Genomic DNA, 18,195 nt, shown 5'->3' with positions numbered 1-18,195 from the left:
GGCAGTGAAAGCACCAGGTCCTAACCACTGGACCACCAGGGAATTCCCGCTTCTTGTTTTTTAAAATGCAGTTCAGGTACCACATCCTCCAAGAAGGCTTCCAGAGTCCCACAGTGGACTAAGCATCTGTCCTAGGGTCCCCACAGCTCACTGGATCCATCACTGCTAATGTACTAACCACACTGCACTGAAATTCTTTCTCTGCGTCTGTCTCCCCCACTAGACTGTGGGCTCCTTCCTCTGTGTCCTCAGAGCAGAGCAGACGTCAACACTTGTGGAACTAAAGTGAGCTGTAAGCACTGAATGACCAACTAAGTTCTCTAGCCGTGTCTCTATATTTTCCCACACACGTTTGTTTGTTCTTTTATTTCATTCAATAGGTATTTATTGAGAACTTACTATGTGCCAGGTAGTGTTCTAGAAGAGTGGCCAGTGAGGAAAGAGGAAAACTACGAGAGTGTGGTATCCTGGAAACCAAGTGAAGAAAGGATTTCAAGGTTGAGGAGATGGTTAACTGTGTCAAAGGCTGCCAATAGGTCAAGTAAGACGAGGTCTGAGACTTGACTGTTGATAGAACATTGTGAATATCATCAGTGACTTCAGCACTTTTGCTGAAGTGGTTGGGCAAAAAAATCCAATTGCGGTTAAGGAAAAGCACTGGAGCCCTGGGGGAGAAGGACTGAAGAAAGCTGGTATAAAGTTTTGCTGTGAAGGGAAGCAAACAAATATATTGTGCTTTATTTTGCTATGCAGAGTTTTTTATTTGCATGCAGTATATACATCTATCCTTTCTTTCAAAGCTTCTGGGTTTCCAGTTTTGAGTTAGAATGCAATGTCTGTGGACAGCAACTCTGAAATGAATTTTTCACAGCACATTAAGTCCTCTGTCCTTTCTGAGGCCTCCTCAGTCTTGAGGGCAGAGGGTTCTCCCTGCTAGTGTCAAAGGCTGTGTTTTGGGTTTTTTTTCCCACGAACCTCAAAACCTTGTGGCTGATTCACAACAAATATCCCCTCAACCACAGCTGACCACATGTCATGCAGTCATGTATGTGACACCAAACACTCATGTGGCCACCATTCTTCCTCCCTCCCTGAATGTGGAAAAGACCAAAGGACCTGCCCCCCAAAGACCACCAGACCGCATGGATTAGTACCACAAGATGAGGTGACACAGATCCTCAAGGACATATTGAAGCAGCAGCAGCAGGCAATGACCACATCCCACCCACCCCTACCCACTCCCCACCGTGGTCCTCCCACAGAACGTGACCACCCTGCACATTCAGACCCAAACAGGAGAACATTGCACAAGACACATCGTTTCTCATTGAGCTGTATTGTGGCATATAATAATAGGTACTCTATATAAATTAAATTAAAAATAAAGCTCCAGCAGGTTGCACAGGTTGGCTGTTAATAAATATATCTCTGGGTAATTGTGCCCCAAGACCAGCTCATGACCACTCTCCCTCATCCAGAGAATTATACAAAAATAAATACAGGCTTGGGGGGGGGGCGGGATGGGAAGGGAGGACATGCCCAGTTCCATTCTGAAAGTTCTCACTCACACCATCCACCCATGCTGTTTCTCTCCACTGGTATCACCGCAGGGAGCCCCATGCTGACTGGAGAGCTAAGGGACAGGAAGGCCTCTCTCCAGTCAAGCATTCTCAGAAGCAAAGGACCCTTCGCTGTACAGGCCACACATCCCATCTGAACCCTCTGGGGGGAGGGGCTGCCCCTCCCCAGAGAGGGGGAAGCCTGTTATTGCTGATCTCACAAGCAGCTCCTACGAGAACCAGGCCAGAGAGAGGCACAGCACAAGCACCAGGAGGGACATACCACTGTTCAGAGCCACAGGGACCACCACCAGCCCAGCCAGGACCCCCAGAGTCTGGGTCAAGGGCCCCCAGAGCTGGGGAGGCAATACACACACACTCTCTGCAGGGGCTGCTAGGGTAGGAGACCTCTTTGGGGGCTCAAGGCTTGGGCCTGAACTCTCTTCATCCTGGGAGCTCACATGGGGCCTGGCCAGGCTGGAAGGACAGACTTCAGCCCCCAAGGGACCAAGGAGGGGGAGATCTTGCCCCTGCAGGACTGGAGCAGCTGGCTCCTTGCCAGATATAGAAACCGATCTGTCTGCCAACTCAGTGGTAAACTCCATCTGGACTTCTGTCCCCCCCGGTGACCCAGTCACCCCAGCTATCACCCTATTCACATGCAAAGAGTCAGAGTCCTTGCCCATCCCCTTCTCTGGAGCCCCCGTGAACTGACCCTCCATACTCAGAACCACAGGGCTGTTACATCCTGAGCCTTCTGCCCATGGGAGCCACACATCTCCCATAGTGGCTACCACAGGATGGGCCCCAGAGAGGATTTCCGGAGGCGATTCCTTGGGGGTGTCCCCTTCTGGGCTGGAGGGTATGATGGAGAGTCCCTCTTCCCCCTCCCCCTCCTCATCAGGGTCCTCGGTGTCCTTGATGAGCTCCACACCACGCCCCAGCCTGGCATAGTGCAGCGTGATCTCCTCAGCCAGGGCACTGTTCAGGGCCCGCTCGGGGCCAGGCCACTTCAAGATCAGGTCGCGGTCCGTGAGTATGCCCAGGGAATGGCTGGGAGACACCCCCCCATCTGTGGGGCCCTCCCCACCACCTCCTGCCCCACCAGCAGCCACGGCAGCCCGCAGGCGGCTCAGGTGGGACAGGTAGAGCTGCTCCAGCTCCTGGTCAATGGTGTCCTCGCCAAGCAGCTCCTCCAACCCACTCACGACCTCCAGACCCCCAGGGGGCTCATCCATGATAGCTCCCACTATGGGGTCCTTTCGGCCCCTTCCATTCTCTCTGGATACTTCCCACGTGGCCTCCACCTGTCGCTGGCTGGGTTCCAGGAAAGGCCCAGCTGCCCCCTCACTTGCATCGGGCCCCGAGGCCTGGTCCCTGGGAGAGCCACCCAGGCCACAGAGGGAGGAAGAGAGGGGAATCCTGATGGCCGGTGCCTGGGGGACCTCTGTGAAAGCCACAGGTGGACTGCTTCTGGGGACATCACCTTCCTCTGGGGGTTTGCCAGTCACTGTAACTTCAGAAACCTGGAGCCATAGGGGGAGGGGGGAGGGAGGGGAGAGAAAGGGAAGGGAATGAAGAAGAGGAGGGGATGGGACAAGCAGAGACAGTGAGAACTGGTGACAGCCCACATCCAGACCCACAGGTGTTTCCAAATGAAAACTCCGTAAAGAACTATAATTTTCTTAACTCCAAAGACTATGTCTACATTAAAATAACAAAATTAGATGGAATAAAAGGGGGCTTCCTGTAGATCATAAAGCTGAGGAATTCAGTGGGCACCAATATCTGGTGAATGATTATCAGTAACTACTGTTGGTTGACCTCCAAAACATATCCAGAATATCCATATGAATTCATGTATTTTCTCCTTTAAAAAAATTTATTTCCTAGCTCTGTCTTTTGACAAGTCCTAGAAACAATTACCAATCTAGTAGCAACAAGCACATCTAGCACCCAGATCTTGGTTTCTAAATACCATTCTCCACTAAAAGGAATCAGGGCTCCTGAAATAAATGACTGTTTCCAGGCTTGGGGCAGAGAAAGTACAAGATGAGGCTGGGACATATTGACATACCAGAATGTGAGAAAGTGTTCAAAGAATGTTGGGGATGTATCGAAAGAACTCTAGAGCCAATGGAAATAGGCTCCCACTGGCCAGAGACAGTTCAATTTAAGTGTCAAAATAAATAAATAGGTGCAATGGGTTGAAGCTCATCAAATATGTTTAAAATTCATGAGTTATTAATGCCACCCCAAAACTTAAATCCCTTAATTGGTCACCTTTGGAGAAGTTCATTTCTTCTGAAAACTGGTAAATAAAAGGGAAGTTTTTAAGTATTTATCCAGCTTTTTCTATACAAACCATATACCCTCAGGGCATATATGCTCAAGGTAGCCAAATAGTTGATGTGAGAAAGTTTTTCTTTAGAGAAGAATTCCAGCTAATAAATAAAATGGAAATAGAATTAAGTAGAATCAATTCTATTTAAATTAATTTAATAATAACAGGTTATATTTAATAAAAGTAATAGTTTACTAAATTAAATTAATTAAATTTAATACTAGATCAAATTAATTAAATAGAATAAATTAATAAAAATGGAGTAGAAATGTGTTTCCACGTGGATGAAATCAGCCAAATCCAGACTGTGGGAAACTCTATAGGACAAACAAGGCTTCTTCAACAAATAAATTGCAAGAAAAGTGAGACAGATTTAAACATCTAAAAAGACGCATCAACCAAATACAATGTGTTGACCTTGTTTGGACCCTAAAACACTTATGAGACAAGGAAATTTGAACACTGACCAAATATTTGATGACCCTAAGGAATTATTGTTAATTTTCTGAGGGGTAATGTGGCATTGTGGGGGTTTTTTTAAGAGGGCTTAATTTTCTGAAATACAAACCAAAGTATTCATGGATGACATAAAGTCTGGATTTTTTCCAAAATAATTCCATAGGGAAGGTGAGAGGAGGGGGTGGGGTATAGAAAAAAGTAGGAACGGACCTGTTGAAATTTGTTGAAGCTGGGTGATGAGTACATGTGGGTTCATTATACTGGTTTCTTTACTTTTATTATTTATTATTATTATTATTTTTGGCCACTCGCATGGCATGTGGGATCTTAGTTCCCCGACCAGGGATCAAACCCATGCCCTGTACAGTGGAAGCGTGGAGTCTTAACCACTGGACCACCAGGGAATTCCCGGTTTCTTTACTTTTATATGTTTGAAAATCTTTGTAATAAAAAGTTAAAACACACACACACACACACACACACACTTACATCTCTAGAATCTCTCCATCTCCCTGCCAGCACCAGCATCACTCACCTGGACCACTGCAGTGGCCTCCTCCTCAGGGTCCCCGGGCTTCCACCCTCAACCCTGCAGTCTATTTTCCTCGCAGCAGCCAGAGGAAGCCTGTTAAATCCTAAGTCAGATCATGGCCCTCCTCTGCTCAAGACCCTCCTGCGGCTCCCCTGTCATTCGTGGTAAAAGCCAGAGTCCTCTGCATGGCCCATGAGGCCTCACACGATCTGTGCCTCCACCTCTCCCACCTCACCTCCTGCGGTTCCCCCTCACTCACTCTGCTCCACGGCACAGCCTCCTCCTCCTCGCTGTTCCTCACACATATTAGCCACGGCCCCGCCTTGGGGACTTTGCACTTGCCTGAGATGTTCTTCCCTTACCTTAGTTATCCACATGCCTCACTATTCCACTTTCTTCAGATCTTCTCTCAAATCTCACTGACCACCAAGGCCTTCCCTGGCCACCCAATCTGAAGTTGCAAACGTCTTCCCTCCCCCAAACCCCCGCCCCGACACACACACACACATACACTCTCTCTCTCTCTCTCTCCTTATCCCTTTATTTCTTTTGTCCTTAGCACTCATCGTCACCTAAAATACCATATATTTTAACTACTATTTTGTTTTATTATGTCTCAGTCCACTAAAATGTAAGTGAGCCCCATGAAGACAGCGTTTGGGTCATTACTGTATTACCAGTGTCCCTAACAGTCCTTGGCACAGAGCAAGCACTCAATAAATATTTGCTAAACTAACAAATGACATTTCTATAAGCCCAGGCGAATAACTGCATTCTACCCTTCTGCCACCAAGTTCTGATTTGGGGGGCCACCCCCCAACCTAGGGCAGACCCAGAGCAAGTCAGTCCCCACCACCCAGCCTCCCGTCGGGCTGTCCATCCAGAGGCTGCCAGGCCTGCTTACCTGAAGTGTCATCTGGGGCCATGGACGGAGAGGCGTGGGGGCCACCAAGGGACCCACTGACTCCTGGACATCAGGACGCTCTGCTGGAAAGAAGAGGACAGCGTCGGGGCCAGGCAAGGGTATAAACAAGCCTGGTTTGGTTAAGAAAATATACTCTTCTAGCCAACTGGCAGATTTGCCTCTGAAGCTTTCTGCGACAGTCTAAGGCAGGAGGTGCCTCTTAATTTGTGGAGAAAGAAAAGGGGAGGAAGAAAGAAATGGTAAATATAAGCTAAAAGTCCCCAGCCTGCCAATCGCTTACCCACAGCAGGGGTATTATCGTCCGCACTCTTCATCCTCAGCTCCTCCTCGTTAGGCCTGTGGGGCGGAGGAGAGAATGCATGGATCTGATGCCCTGAAAGGCCGGTTCTGCCACCTACCGGCACCTCCTGAGCCTCTCTGCTGGCCCACCCTCACCTGACGGCTGCTGTTTTCTCTTCTGCTGCCTCTTTCTATCCTCTGGTCATAAAGTCCTACACACTCACTGTAGAAAATTGACGAAATACAGGAAAGCGTAAGGAAGCAGGAGAAAAGTCACGCATCAGCCAGAGGCAACCACCGTTACCATTTTGGAAAATTTCATTCCACACATTCTGTGAATCGCTTAGATTCTGCGGGCATAATTTTGCAGCTGGCTTTGTCCATTTAACAGTAAGAAGCAGCATTACATACTTTTGTAAACATTTGAAATGGTTGCTTACTACCCCTATCACATGGGCTGACCTTAATGTACGTAGCCATTCCCTTCCTACTAGGCAGCTAGGTTGTTTCCTTCATCTTGCTCCCACAAAGCAGACTTCGGCAGACATCATTGGGCAGAGCTTAATGAACATTTTGGATCATTTCTTTAGAGTATATTTCTGGCTGTGGAGGAAACCATCTTTTCCAAGAAAGGGCAAGCGAGGACTGTGGGGCACAGGAAACAGCAAAGGGAAGGAAGGAAGCAACTGAAGAATGGGAAGGAGGTCAGCAGAAAAGGCAGTAACCCGAGATCACAGAGGCCTAAGGTCCCGCTGCCAACCCTCCACCCATCGCCATATCAGCCTGGCAGGGCACTTAACCTCCCTGAACCTCGCTCTCCTCACCTTAAAATGGAGCACAGGGGAGCCAGGATGTGTACACCAAGCACAGGGCAGTCGAGGGAAATGAGGACATCAAGCCAGACACCAGGGCCTGGCACAGAGCAGGGGCTGAATCAGGCATAGATATTTGTTGGTCCTTTTTCCTCATTTGCCAGGCAAGTCAGACCCCAGGGTCTGAGTGGCGGAAACCAAGGGTATTTCAGCCAGTCCCTGCCAGGGGTGAGGGCATGAGGATCATGGAGAAATCGCTGCTCTCATTCTCACCAATGAGTATCAACTGCTTACAAATTAAGGCAGATGAGGGAACCATTAACTAAAACACATGCGGAGACCTGAGAAGAGCTGAGGCAATAGCTCAGACCTTTTTTCTTCCTCAGAAGTAACAGGATGATGTTGACATTTCTGGAAGTGGTTGCAACTTTTCTGAAAACACACAATCAGTTACCTTCACAATTACCTACAGAAACAGAATATCACTAGCTGACCTGAATATAGTGCTTACTATGGTACTTCGTAGCAGAGCTTCACATATATTCATTTAAATCTCATGAGAACCCTATGAGATAGGTACTTTTCCTCTTTTGAAGTAGGCAGTTTTATTATCCTCATCTTACAGATGGTGAAACAGAAGCCAAGTAAATGGCTCAAGGTCATGCAGCAAAGATCGAAACCCAGGTCATTCAGCTCCTAACTCTGTGCTCTCAACCAACAAACTGCTGCTTCTTGGATGACGGAGGCTGGGGTCTTACCACAGCCCCACCTCCAGTCCTTTCCAGGGCAGATAGAAAGAGGCAGCAATAATGGACAAGATCACTCCCTCCACCTTCATTCAAGCTTTGCTTTTGATCTGCCTTTTGCCCACACCCTCATTCCCAGTTTCCCTGCCTTCAGGGGACATGTGGCTAGGAGACCACCAGAAACAGAAATGGCTGCAAGAACTGGTTTTTATTAGCACCCTTGGGGAGGAAGCTTGAACCATGTACATGGATCTAGAGTCTGGAAGATCCGGAAGGGACCATCTGGTTTTCTCCACAGACTAGGGCTCACACATCACACCAGAGGTATTTGAGTCAGAAGACTACAGGGCATGAAGTAGGTGACTCCAGGAGTCCAGCCATCAATTCCTGCACTTCACGGATGAGAAAGGGGGATTCGGAGCAAATTGGCTTGGCTCTGCACCAGTCCCCTTAGTAGGTCAAAAATCCAGGTCTTTGGATTTGTGGCCCAACACAATTTCTGCTGACTTCTTTTGCTGGTGTAGTCCTTCATTAGAGAAAATGTCATCTTCCTAGGGTCTTCTAAAGCAAGCATCCTCAAGACCCACAAACAAACAGAGAGGCAGCCCTCCTTCAGGGCAGGGCTAGGCAAGCCTTCCCCTGCCATCTGGCCCAGTGCAGGTGCATGACAACCAGGCTTCTAAAAGCTACTCCAGAGTCCTAGATGTACATGAGAGAGAAGAGAGGGGAACTCAGGACGCAGCCAACCAGCAGGAAAAGAACTCCATGGTCCATTTGAAGGAAAAAGAGAGAGAAGAAAAACAAATACAAAACAAATCCTTCAGCCCCCAGAACATCTCTTCCAAAGCCGGGGAGGGTGAGAAGAGGGGGAACACCCAAAAATCACGTCAAGCAATTCAGCCAATCCCAAAATCCACGAAGTCGGCAGAAGTACACAGGTCACTCTCCCTACTTCCAAAGTCAGAGAGATGAAAGCAGGAGGCACAGCATCTATTGTTCACCTCCTCCACCGTGGGCCCTTTTCATTGATACACCAAGTCATTTGAAAACCCTCACATCTATCCTTCAAAGCAACACCCTTCCCTTTGCAGAAACTGTTCCCAAATGCAGAGACTGAGGCTCAAGGAACAGTATCTACACCCACTAACTACTAACTACACACCACACTGATAACATCCAAAGAGGGTTCCATTTTGAAGACAGTGTGTGAAACTGTGGGCTTAAAAAAAAAAAGAACACTAAATATCCTTGAACTGTCTTTCACAGTAAATATTCGGAGCAGCTATGACTTTAATCAAAAGGAGGATAGTGAAAGAAATGGAGTACAAATGTATACTGACTCACTAATCAGTAACAGAGAAGAGGGGTTCTTAGAAAAATGGGGAGGGAGGAGATTAAGAACAAAACTGTACCTCCCGTATGCTTGCTAATTTTCGAGAAGGAAACTTGCTCTTTTGGCACCAACCCCACACACGCCACGTGGTATTGCCTCAAGGGCAGTGGGCAGTCACGAGCTGTAGCACAGACCAGGGGGCATCTTGGGCACTCATCCTCTGGGTGCTCTCGCGAGAACTAGTCAAGACAGTGTAGTCTAGGATGGGCCGTGTCAGGCCTGCACGCCTGTCTCCTGGGCGTGAGAAGTCTTCCTGCCATCAGGAGACTCAATGGCCTCTGACCTCAGACGGCACCCAGGGAGACCAGGGGGTGAGATTTCAGAAAGAGGTGCTGTGGGCCCCAGCCTAGGCCAGCCAAGACAGAACAAAAAAGTCAATCGCCACAGTCAGAGAGGGAGTGAGCAAGTGAGGGCTGACAACCTCTGTGGAGAAGAGCAAAGCAGACTTTCAGAGCAGTCACATCACTGCCACCACCACCCAAGTCCTCTGAGAGCGCCCCCAACACTCGTGTTTTCAAAGAACCTGGCCAGCCCAAAGTGGGTCATGCGCTGAAACCCAAAGGGAAACTCAGCAGACCCCAGCTCCCATGCAGTCAGCCTGAAGATAATGCTGACTCTCCGAGGGGACAGGTGGCTTCGGAAATCTGCCCGAGATACTTGGAATCCCAGTTACCCTGAGCCATCTGCTTTCTGAAAACAACAGGGTTTGAAGGAGGCTGTGAAAGCCACCAAGTTATGTGGGGTACTGCTCTGTCTTCCCCAGCTAGTCTGTGTCAGTGTCAGTTCTGGGACTTACGGACAATCCAGTAGGGCGGAGGGAAGAAGCTGAGCAGTTTGTTGTGCTATGAGCTTCTGCTACAGCAATGACTTCATTCATTTGGCCATGACCCACGGTAAGAAATACATTTTACATCATAACCCAGCACACACCCATATATACATCTCTCTGAAAATCAGTTGTTCTTTGAATGAGACAACACTTACCTTTACTACGTGTTGTGATGCACTCATTATTTTCTATGCTATTTTTTTAATGTTTGTTGGAATCCAGTAAATGTATTTCACATCTTAATAAAGGGTCATGACATGTAGTTTTGAATAACCCCAGCTCTGCCACCTACCAGCTGTGTGACCTGGAGCAAGTTACTTAACCTCTCTGTGCCTCCGTTTCCTCATCTGTGAAGAGGGTATAATAGTAATACTTACCTCAGAGAGCTGTCAGGCAGATTGAGGAAATATTTGAAAGTCGCCTTTAAAGTGCTTAACAAACAGTACTCCACTCCAAATTCCCACTGAGAGAAACTGAGGCTCTGAAGAGGAAAGCAACTTGCCCAGCATTGCCCAGCTGGTAAGACACATCACCCAGCCCGGCACAGCAGTTGAGAACTGGGGCACCAGAACAGGAGCACCCAGCTCAGATCCCGGCTGTGCTGCTTTCATAACACGTGGCCTCAGGCCCACATCCTCGACCATGATGCCCTATCAGTTTTCCGTGGAATAAAAGAGGATCACTTTCACACTAAAATCCTCACTCCAGACAACTAAGATGACCCCTGGCCCATCCTGTTTCGACTTTGATTGTTCTGATTTCCCAACTGCCAACTCAGATAGCAAGTTGGGTCCCCATCCATTCGGCTACAGGTACACCTAAAAATCATTGAGGGCTTACTGTGCATCAGCCCAGGGACAGACTCTGGAGACACAATGGTGAGCAAACCCGACTAGGAAGCTTACAATTTAGCGTGCAGGAAGACATCAAAAAAAGATACTCACACTCATTCTTTCAACAAACATTTATTGAGCACCTGTTAAGTGCCAGGCACCGTGGCAGGCCCTGTGGGAATACAGTGGTGAACAAAAGCAGACCATGTCCCTACCCCTCACGGAGCTTACAGTCTAGCAGGGCAGAGAGGGCCATCCGATAATCCCCTAATGAAGGTCTAACTACAAACTGAGGTCAGGGCCTTCAGAAAAGGAAAGAATGCCCTAGAACAAGGGGCCTTGGCCCAGACTACAGGGTCAGGGAGGGCTTAAGATGCTTAGAAGGAAAATGAGCAATGGAGGGGTCAGGGAGTGAGGGGCTGCTGAGGACTCTATGGAGGAGGTGATGGAGTCAATCTCGAACAAGGGGAGTTTGAGGCATCTTTGGGACATCAGCCAAGTAGAGATACCGAGTTTGTATGTATGAGGCTGAAGAAAAGAGTAGGGAGAAAGAGAAGAACCAGAGAGTTCAGAGGAAAAGCAGCAGAGTGTGGTCCCAAGGCAAGGGAAGAAAGTGTTTTAAATAGGAGTGCTCAACCACTTCAAGAAAAACACCAAAAAACCACCTGTGGAATCTGGCAGATGCAGGGGCAGACGTGAGTGGAGAAGACAAGTGTAGGCAACTCTTTAGAGGGGGGTCGACAGTGAAGGGGAGAAGGGTGATTGGGTGCTGGCCAGGAGCAGTGGGGACAGAGGTGGGGTCAAAGGACAGATTTCTAAGACAGCAGAGACACTGGCATGTATAAAGGCCAATAGAGAGGCTCAAGCGAGGAGGGCAGTGAAAAGCTGCCAGGAGAGAAAGGGTAACTGATTATGTCAGGTTCTGGAGCAAGTGGCAGAAAAACGGAACCCAGAGCACAAGTGGGGAGACTGGCCTGAGGGAGGAAAAGGGCCCCCCTCCTCCCCTGTAACACAAAGGAGGGAAATCAGTTTGCAGGCTTGGGGGCTACAAGTTGTGGGGAGTTCCATTCTTATGGTTTCTACTTGTTTTTTTGAAGCAGGAAGTCTGAAGGTGAAGAACATATGAAAGAGTCACCTCAGGGACGAGACAAGAGTGGATCAGAATAAAACAGTAGGACTGCCAGGCAGGGTGGAAAATGATCCTGGATTTGTGGCAATGCTCATCTCCTCTGCTCTATGACATTCTCTAACGGGGCTTGCCTGCTTGGCTGGTCAGTTGCTATAAAAAGACCCGGGCCTGAGGTGGTTGGGATGGACAGGCTTCCAGGAGGAAGCACTCTTAGAACTGAAGGATCAAAATGAGACTGCAGTGGGCACCGGACCAACATTCCTGATGAGGGAAACAGCATGGACAAAGGCCCTGAGGCAGGAAAGGGCAAAGCACCTTGGAAAGACCACAGTGACAGAAGCTCAGAAGGCAGAGGATGGCATGAAGTGAGACTAGCTGCCCTGGAGGCCAGACTGGGGGAGAGGTCAGAGGGTGCTCAAAAGCCATGCTGTAGCTTTCTTGGTCTTTATTTTTAAGAGGAATAGGACACCTCCCAAGGGTGTTAAGCCAAGGCAGACCTGGAGGGCTCTCCTCCCCACACCAGCCCTGGGATTTTGGACTCTGGGAGCCTCAGTTTGCTCATCCAGAAAAGAGGGATCGAAACCATCTATCTCACAGGGAATGTTGAAGGGATCAGATGAGACCGTACACGCAAATACTCCGCAGGGTCTCTGCCAGGTCTTGTACAACAAACCCTCCATCCCTGCCCCTCCCACCCGGTTCCACCACCGGCCCTTTGACATCTTAGCGCCAGTCTGCAGCTTTGGCCCTGTTTGAACCTAGCACTGTGCCCAGCACATGGTAGGCCCTCAATAAATGCTTGTTGATGGATCAGCTCTAAGCCTAAGGGTTATCAAAAGCCTGGTCCAGCAACTCGAGGAATGCAGCCATTTCAGTTTCTGAGCTGTATCCCGAGGGCTAGCACAGACTTCTCCCGTGTCCCCACGTGACGTGGCTGTGCTGGTGCACAGTGGACCTGCAGGCAACACTTCCTGAATGGGAAGCCCTCTACAACAGGGCTCCCGCAGGCTGAGGCTATCCCCTAAGATCCTCTACCATCTCCCAGAAGGGCTGGGTCGCAGGGAGCGGCTGTTCTCCAACAGCACTCCAAGTCACCGGCAGCACGCAAGTTTTAAAACAATAATAAGTTGAAAGGTACTCGCCAAGAAAGCCACCGACCTACAAAGAAAATCTTATCGCTGATCTTGCAATGAGCACCAACCTCCCCTTTGCAAGAGCTGAGATCAAGATAAAGAAGCTATCAAAAAGCCATCTGCCCACTTAAAATAATATCACAAGTCATGTTAGGAACCACAGACCTGGGGCCAGATACCAAAACAATTGTCTGTACAGGCTGCTTCGATTTCTCCTTAAAACCACCCATGTATTTTAAAAGAAAAACACCCTCTCCACCCACCTTGGCCCTGCAAGCTTTTGACTTCTCTGTTCCCTTCCTTTCACACTCTAAAATGACCAAACTCTGTTACCCAAACTGTCGCGTCTTACAGACAAGGCTCCCACGACAGCCAGCTGGAATGACGACTCAGGAAAAGTGACAGAAATTAAGGCGAGGGGCACTGGAATGGCTGGATATCTTGATCTGGGTGATGGTTTCACAAGGGCATACATATGTAAAAATCTATTGAGCTTCACACTTAAGATCAATAGAAGGAAAGCAAGGCATGCTAAGAACATGGGAACACCTGGAGTGACATGCAGAATTTGCCCTGAATCCTATCAGGCCTTCAAGAGGAACAGTAGTTTTTAAAAAACGTTCCTACCGTCTCCTCCCTGGTCCTATCACTCACTAGCTGAGTGTACCTGAACAAGCTGGCTCACTTCTCTGAGCTACCTCGGTTTCCCCCTCTATTAAATGGGCATAACCATAGCACCTACACCACACAGCATGCACAGCGGGACTCAGGAGAGAACAAACTTGAAGCTCTCAACACAGAGATCGTTAAATGTTGGCCACTGTTAATCTTTCAAAGCTACCACCATGCTTCAGTTACCTTGCCCATGCTTGCTGCGTCCAATCCAAGCACACAAATTGACTGTCATTCCCCTTTAGCAGATGAGAAAACGGAGGCTCACAGATGAAGAAACTGAGGCAAGGCTACACAGCTGGTGATGGACAGAGCAGAGTTTGGGAGGGGAATCCAAGGAACTATCTGTGATTCCCTAAGCATTAATACTGACACCTATATGGCACTACTAAGAGCCAGGCTTGGTTCTGAGTGCTCTTACTCATCTCCTGTGAAGTAGCTGCAATAATTATCTCTGCTTTACAGATGAGGGTACTGAGGCACAGTGCGGTTAAATGAGTTGGCCAAGATCATAAGGCCAACAGATGACAGGACTGGGATTTGAACCCAGGCACTGATATCAGAATCCACACTCTTACGCCTGTAAGGAAAGCCATGCTGCCTACCCTGCTCAGATAGTCCCAGGTTACTGTTACCAACACAGGTTGGTAAGTAGGTACTTGTCTGCTCGCTCACTTACCCAGGCACATCTGCCCACCAGCCCCAAGCTAGACCTTTCTGAACTACTCACAGCCTAAGGCCCTTCCAGAATCACAAACATCTTGCTGCAGCCAGAGGCTTCTGATCAAGCATATACAAGGTCCAAACAGCATTTTCCCATTCCCATTTCCAGTCCTCCCAGGAGCAGGGAAATGTATGCATTTCCCACACGTGCTTGGAGAATCTACTTATCCCAGGTTAGACTTAGTAGGTGATTCCCCCCAAAATCAGGCCTAGCTGCTACTCTTGAAGAACTCATGGCTTGATAGAGAAAACCTAGGAGAATCTTGTATCAGGGGCTTCTGGGGTTAAGTGGTTCCTTCTCCCAGGCCCTGAATGGTCACAGGTGGTACAGCAAAAACAAAGGTAAAGAGCTTCCAGTCCAGGCCCATCTGGTTCTGCCTCTGCCAGAGCCACTGCTTCCTGTGAGAGCAGGGGCTCAGCCCCTCAACTCCACAGGAGGTATCAGACTAAATTAGAGCGAAACAGTAAGGAGAGTGCACAGGCTTCAAGGTCAGACATGGCCCAACTGGAAAAGCCAGGAGCCATCACTTCCTCAACCAGTTGCTCCCTCTAGAACCCTGGCTTCCTGCTCCGTCAAATGGGGATCAGATTCCCTGCCTCCCACTGGTAAGGACCTTGGTCCACACTACCATATCACTGCAGTTCTCTCCGCTCCAGCACACTACCCTTCATTCACACCAGATTCAGTCCCACCTCAGGACCTTTGCACTTGCTGTTCGCTCTCCCTAGAACACCTCTGCTCCCATTATGTGTGCAAAACTATTCCTCTTTATCGTTCAAGGCTCAGTTTAAACAGTACCTCCTCAGAAAGTCCTCCTTGTTCCCTTTTCTACAAACTCTCTCCCTCCTCATATCTGGGCATAACTCTTATCAGCATCCAGGACTCACTTCCTCGAAGGCCTTCCCCAAACACCCTACCTAAAGCAGCTATTCCCTCCCAAACTGTCCCCTTACTCTATTTTACTTTCCTCTCAGCAGCTAAACTTATTCGTCTGTATCTTATCCACCTGCTGGTTTTTTCAAACTGTCTCTCATAAAAGCCTGTATGCTCCTTGAGGGCAGGTAAGATGTCTGTCTTGTTCAGGGCTTTACAGTGCAATTCAATAAATGAATGAAACCCCAGTAATTAAAACACAGCCTAGCACATGTTTGGTCTCCATTACTCTTTGACCGACTGACTGAATGCGCCCTCCTCCCTGTCCTGGAGAGCAGGCCTCAGGGGCTCCTGGGTCGGAATGCTTGTCCTCCATCCTAAACACAGCCCTGCGTTGGCGGAGGTGGCGCTGGCAGACATTACCTGCGCCTCACCGGCTTCATGCAGCTCTTCAGCTGCCTGGCCTCAGCCTCCACGGGACCCTGGCACTCGGGCTGTGGCTCCAGCTGCTGCAGCTGCTGCTGCTGGGGCAGCCCTTCGGCATCAGTGGGTGTGGGAGCGGGTGCAATCCGGAGCAGGACTGTGTAGTTGCGGCCGTGGTTGTTGGCCCAGAAAGTGCCCTCGGGGGTCTCATAGCGCACCACGAAGTCCAGGCGCGCCCCATCGCCCGCACCCTCAGCAAAGGGCAGCTGGAAGGCAAAGCGGTCGGTGCGGCCGCCGTCGTCGGGCGAGGAGGCGGGCGCCTGGCCGGGGCCCAAGCCAAGGCCCAGATCCAGGATGGGATCTCCTGCTCCTGGTCCTCCCGCTCCTGCCCCCGGCGGGCTGCGCGGGACGTAGCGCGCTGGGTGGTCGCAGAAAGAAGCCCAGCCGTCGTGTGAGGCCCGCACGTGCACCGCCTTCTCGAAGGAGCGGTTCAGCACGCGGACCAACCCGCGCAGCACCGGCGGGCGCCCCCCAGGCACCCACACCCCGGCACCCCCGGGGACCGCTCCGGGAGGCGGCAGCAGTGCCTCCAGCTCCACCATGACGCGCCCCAAGCGCTCCAGACGGCCCGGCGCGGGCGGCAGCGAAAATGTGGGCACCAGGTAAAACCCCCCGCCAGCGGGAACGGGGCACAGCGGCGAGGGCTCGGGGCAAGCCTCCTCTTCCTCCTCCCCTTCATCCCCATCCTCGCCATCGTCGTCCTCGTCAGCCCCGCCGCCGACGCCATCTTGCCCGGCCGCCACCGCCATCTTGCCCGCCCCGGGCCCGCCCCACGGCCGGTAGCGGCGCAGCTGCGCCAGCGGCAGCCCCAGGGCCTCGTCGGCGAACAGCACCCTCCGCGGGGCCACCGCTGCCTCGACTGAGGTGCGGGGCTCGCCCGCGGCAGGCGAGGGGGGCGCGGGATGCCGCAGCGGGGGCTCCACAGGGGCCGTGCGCGCCATATCGGCGGCGGCGGCGGCACCGACGGCACCGGCAGCGGGACCGGCGGGGGCAGGGCCTGAAGGGGCGGCCAGCCAATGGGAAGGCCAGCGCCGGGGGGAGGGGGATACGACTCACGGGGGGGCGTAGGCGGCGAGACGACAGGTAGAGCGGAGAGCCAATGGGGAGCCGCGCACGCGTGACGCAGACGGTGAAGCGAGTGCAGGGGAAGCACGCAGCCAATGGGGATACCCGAGAGTGGGCGGTGTAAGAGGCGGGATGATCGGGGAATCAATGGGGACGCGTGAATGGGGGTGGGGGTGCGGGGTCCGGGATGAAGAGAGCAGAAGTAGGACAGCTAATGGGGAAGTGTGAGCGGGAGCGGCGTGGGAGCGGCGGGGAAAACGGAATGGCTACAGGCGATGGGGGCAGCAGGGAGCGAACGGAGAGGCCGGAAAAGTAGGAGATCCGTGGGTTGCGTAGGTAGTGGGACGGAAGGTAGAGACAGCGAACAGCCAATGGGGAGCCGCGCGCAGGTGACGTAGAGGAGGGATGACGATAATGGCTGCAGCGAGCCAATGGGGAGTCTTGTGAGTGTGCACTACACCTTCAAGGGGCGGTGCCAGGGAGGAACTAGCCAATACGGAGACTGGTGACCAAGAGGTGACCAAGAGGCGGTATGTGAGCGGCCTCGGAGGCGGGACTGGAGGGGAAGAGCCAATGGAGTGGGTGATGAAGGCGAGAGAGCGAGGAAGAGAGGTAGCAGATAGCCAATGGGGGAGTCAGAGTGAAGGCAGTTGAGACCTCAAGGGGCAGTGCAAGAACGGGATGAACCAATGCCGAAGCTAGAAAATGTAGCGGGACAGAAGGACCCGGAGGTGGGACAGGAAAGAGCAGAGCCAACGGGGATGTTGTAGCTGGTGTGAAGGAGGGGATGAACAGCCAATAAGGAGGCTAGAGGAGAGGAAGGTCCGTAGGCCGTCTGAGCTGTAGAGTGGTCGGGCCTCTGAACCGTAGAGTGCAGGCAGCCCCTAGAAAGAGTATGCCTCTCATGGATGGATTTACCTTCTCCTTAACCCTCCGTGACTCCCTATTGCCCCAGGGCTATGAATGCCCAGAGCCCCTGAAGACCTAGACTGTATCCTAGTGTGAGATCTGAGAAAGCAAAACGGACTCTCCTGTCGCAGTTAGTGGGTCTGCCCTACCCAGCTCCGAGCCTTTGTTTGAGCGGTGCCACTAGCCAAGAATGCCCCTGATTATCATCCTCAGTGTTCTCCAGGACTTGGCACCATTGTTGAATGAATGGCCAAATGAAAGATTGAGCTTTTGGGGAAGATTAGCTTTTTCTAACTCCAGCTCAGAAAACACTGAGCGTGACTATGCAGCCAGGAGTTGGTCGGGCATGCTGGCAGATATTGACTAACGTAATCACAAATCAAAGCCCTGTCTTTCTTGCGGGACTCAAGCTCCACACCCCACAGTGGCCTCACGTCCCTTCTTTCTGTCCCGGGTCTCTGCTCCTACTGTTCCCTCTCCCAGGAGTGCTGCTCCT

At 50.9% G+C, this 18,195-nt stretch overlaps 1 protein-coding gene across 2 annotated transcripts; it reads right to left on the bottom strand.

Moving 5' to 3' along the window:
* Positions 1-1,345: 1,345 nt before the first annotated feature.
* On the bottom strand, positions 1,346-16,666 carry PPP1R3F (protein phosphatase 1 regulatory subunit 3F). Of its 2 annotated transcripts, none has more exons than XM_068533081.1 (4): positions 15,666-16,666; positions 6,100-6,155; positions 5,799-5,881; positions 1,346-3,085 (listed from the first exon to the last, which is right to left on the bottom strand). In XM_068533081.1, the coding sequence occupies exons 1-4, from the start codon at positions 16,664-16,666 to the stop codon at positions 1,790-1,792; spliced, it is 2,436 nt and encodes an 811-aa protein (XP_068389182.1). In that variant the 3' UTR covers positions 1,346-1,789. The 2 variants fall into 2 exon arrangements, with proteins under 2 accessions (XP_068389182.1, XP_068389183.1); XM_068533082.1 differs by having other exon boundaries at positions 5,799-5,878; positions 15,666-16,540.
* Between the last annotated feature and the right edge of the window lie 1,529 nt (positions 16,667-18,195).

The sequence above is a fragment of the Eschrichtius robustus genome, chromosome X (assembly GCF_028021215.1).
Source record: "Eschrichtius robustus isolate mEscRob2 chromosome X, mEscRob2.pri, whole genome shotgun sequence".
Taxonomy (NCBI): Eukaryota; Metazoa; Chordata; class Mammalia; order Artiodactyla; family Eschrichtiidae; genus Eschrichtius; species Eschrichtius robustus.
This window is presented reverse-complemented; position numbering and strand designations above follow the sequence as displayed.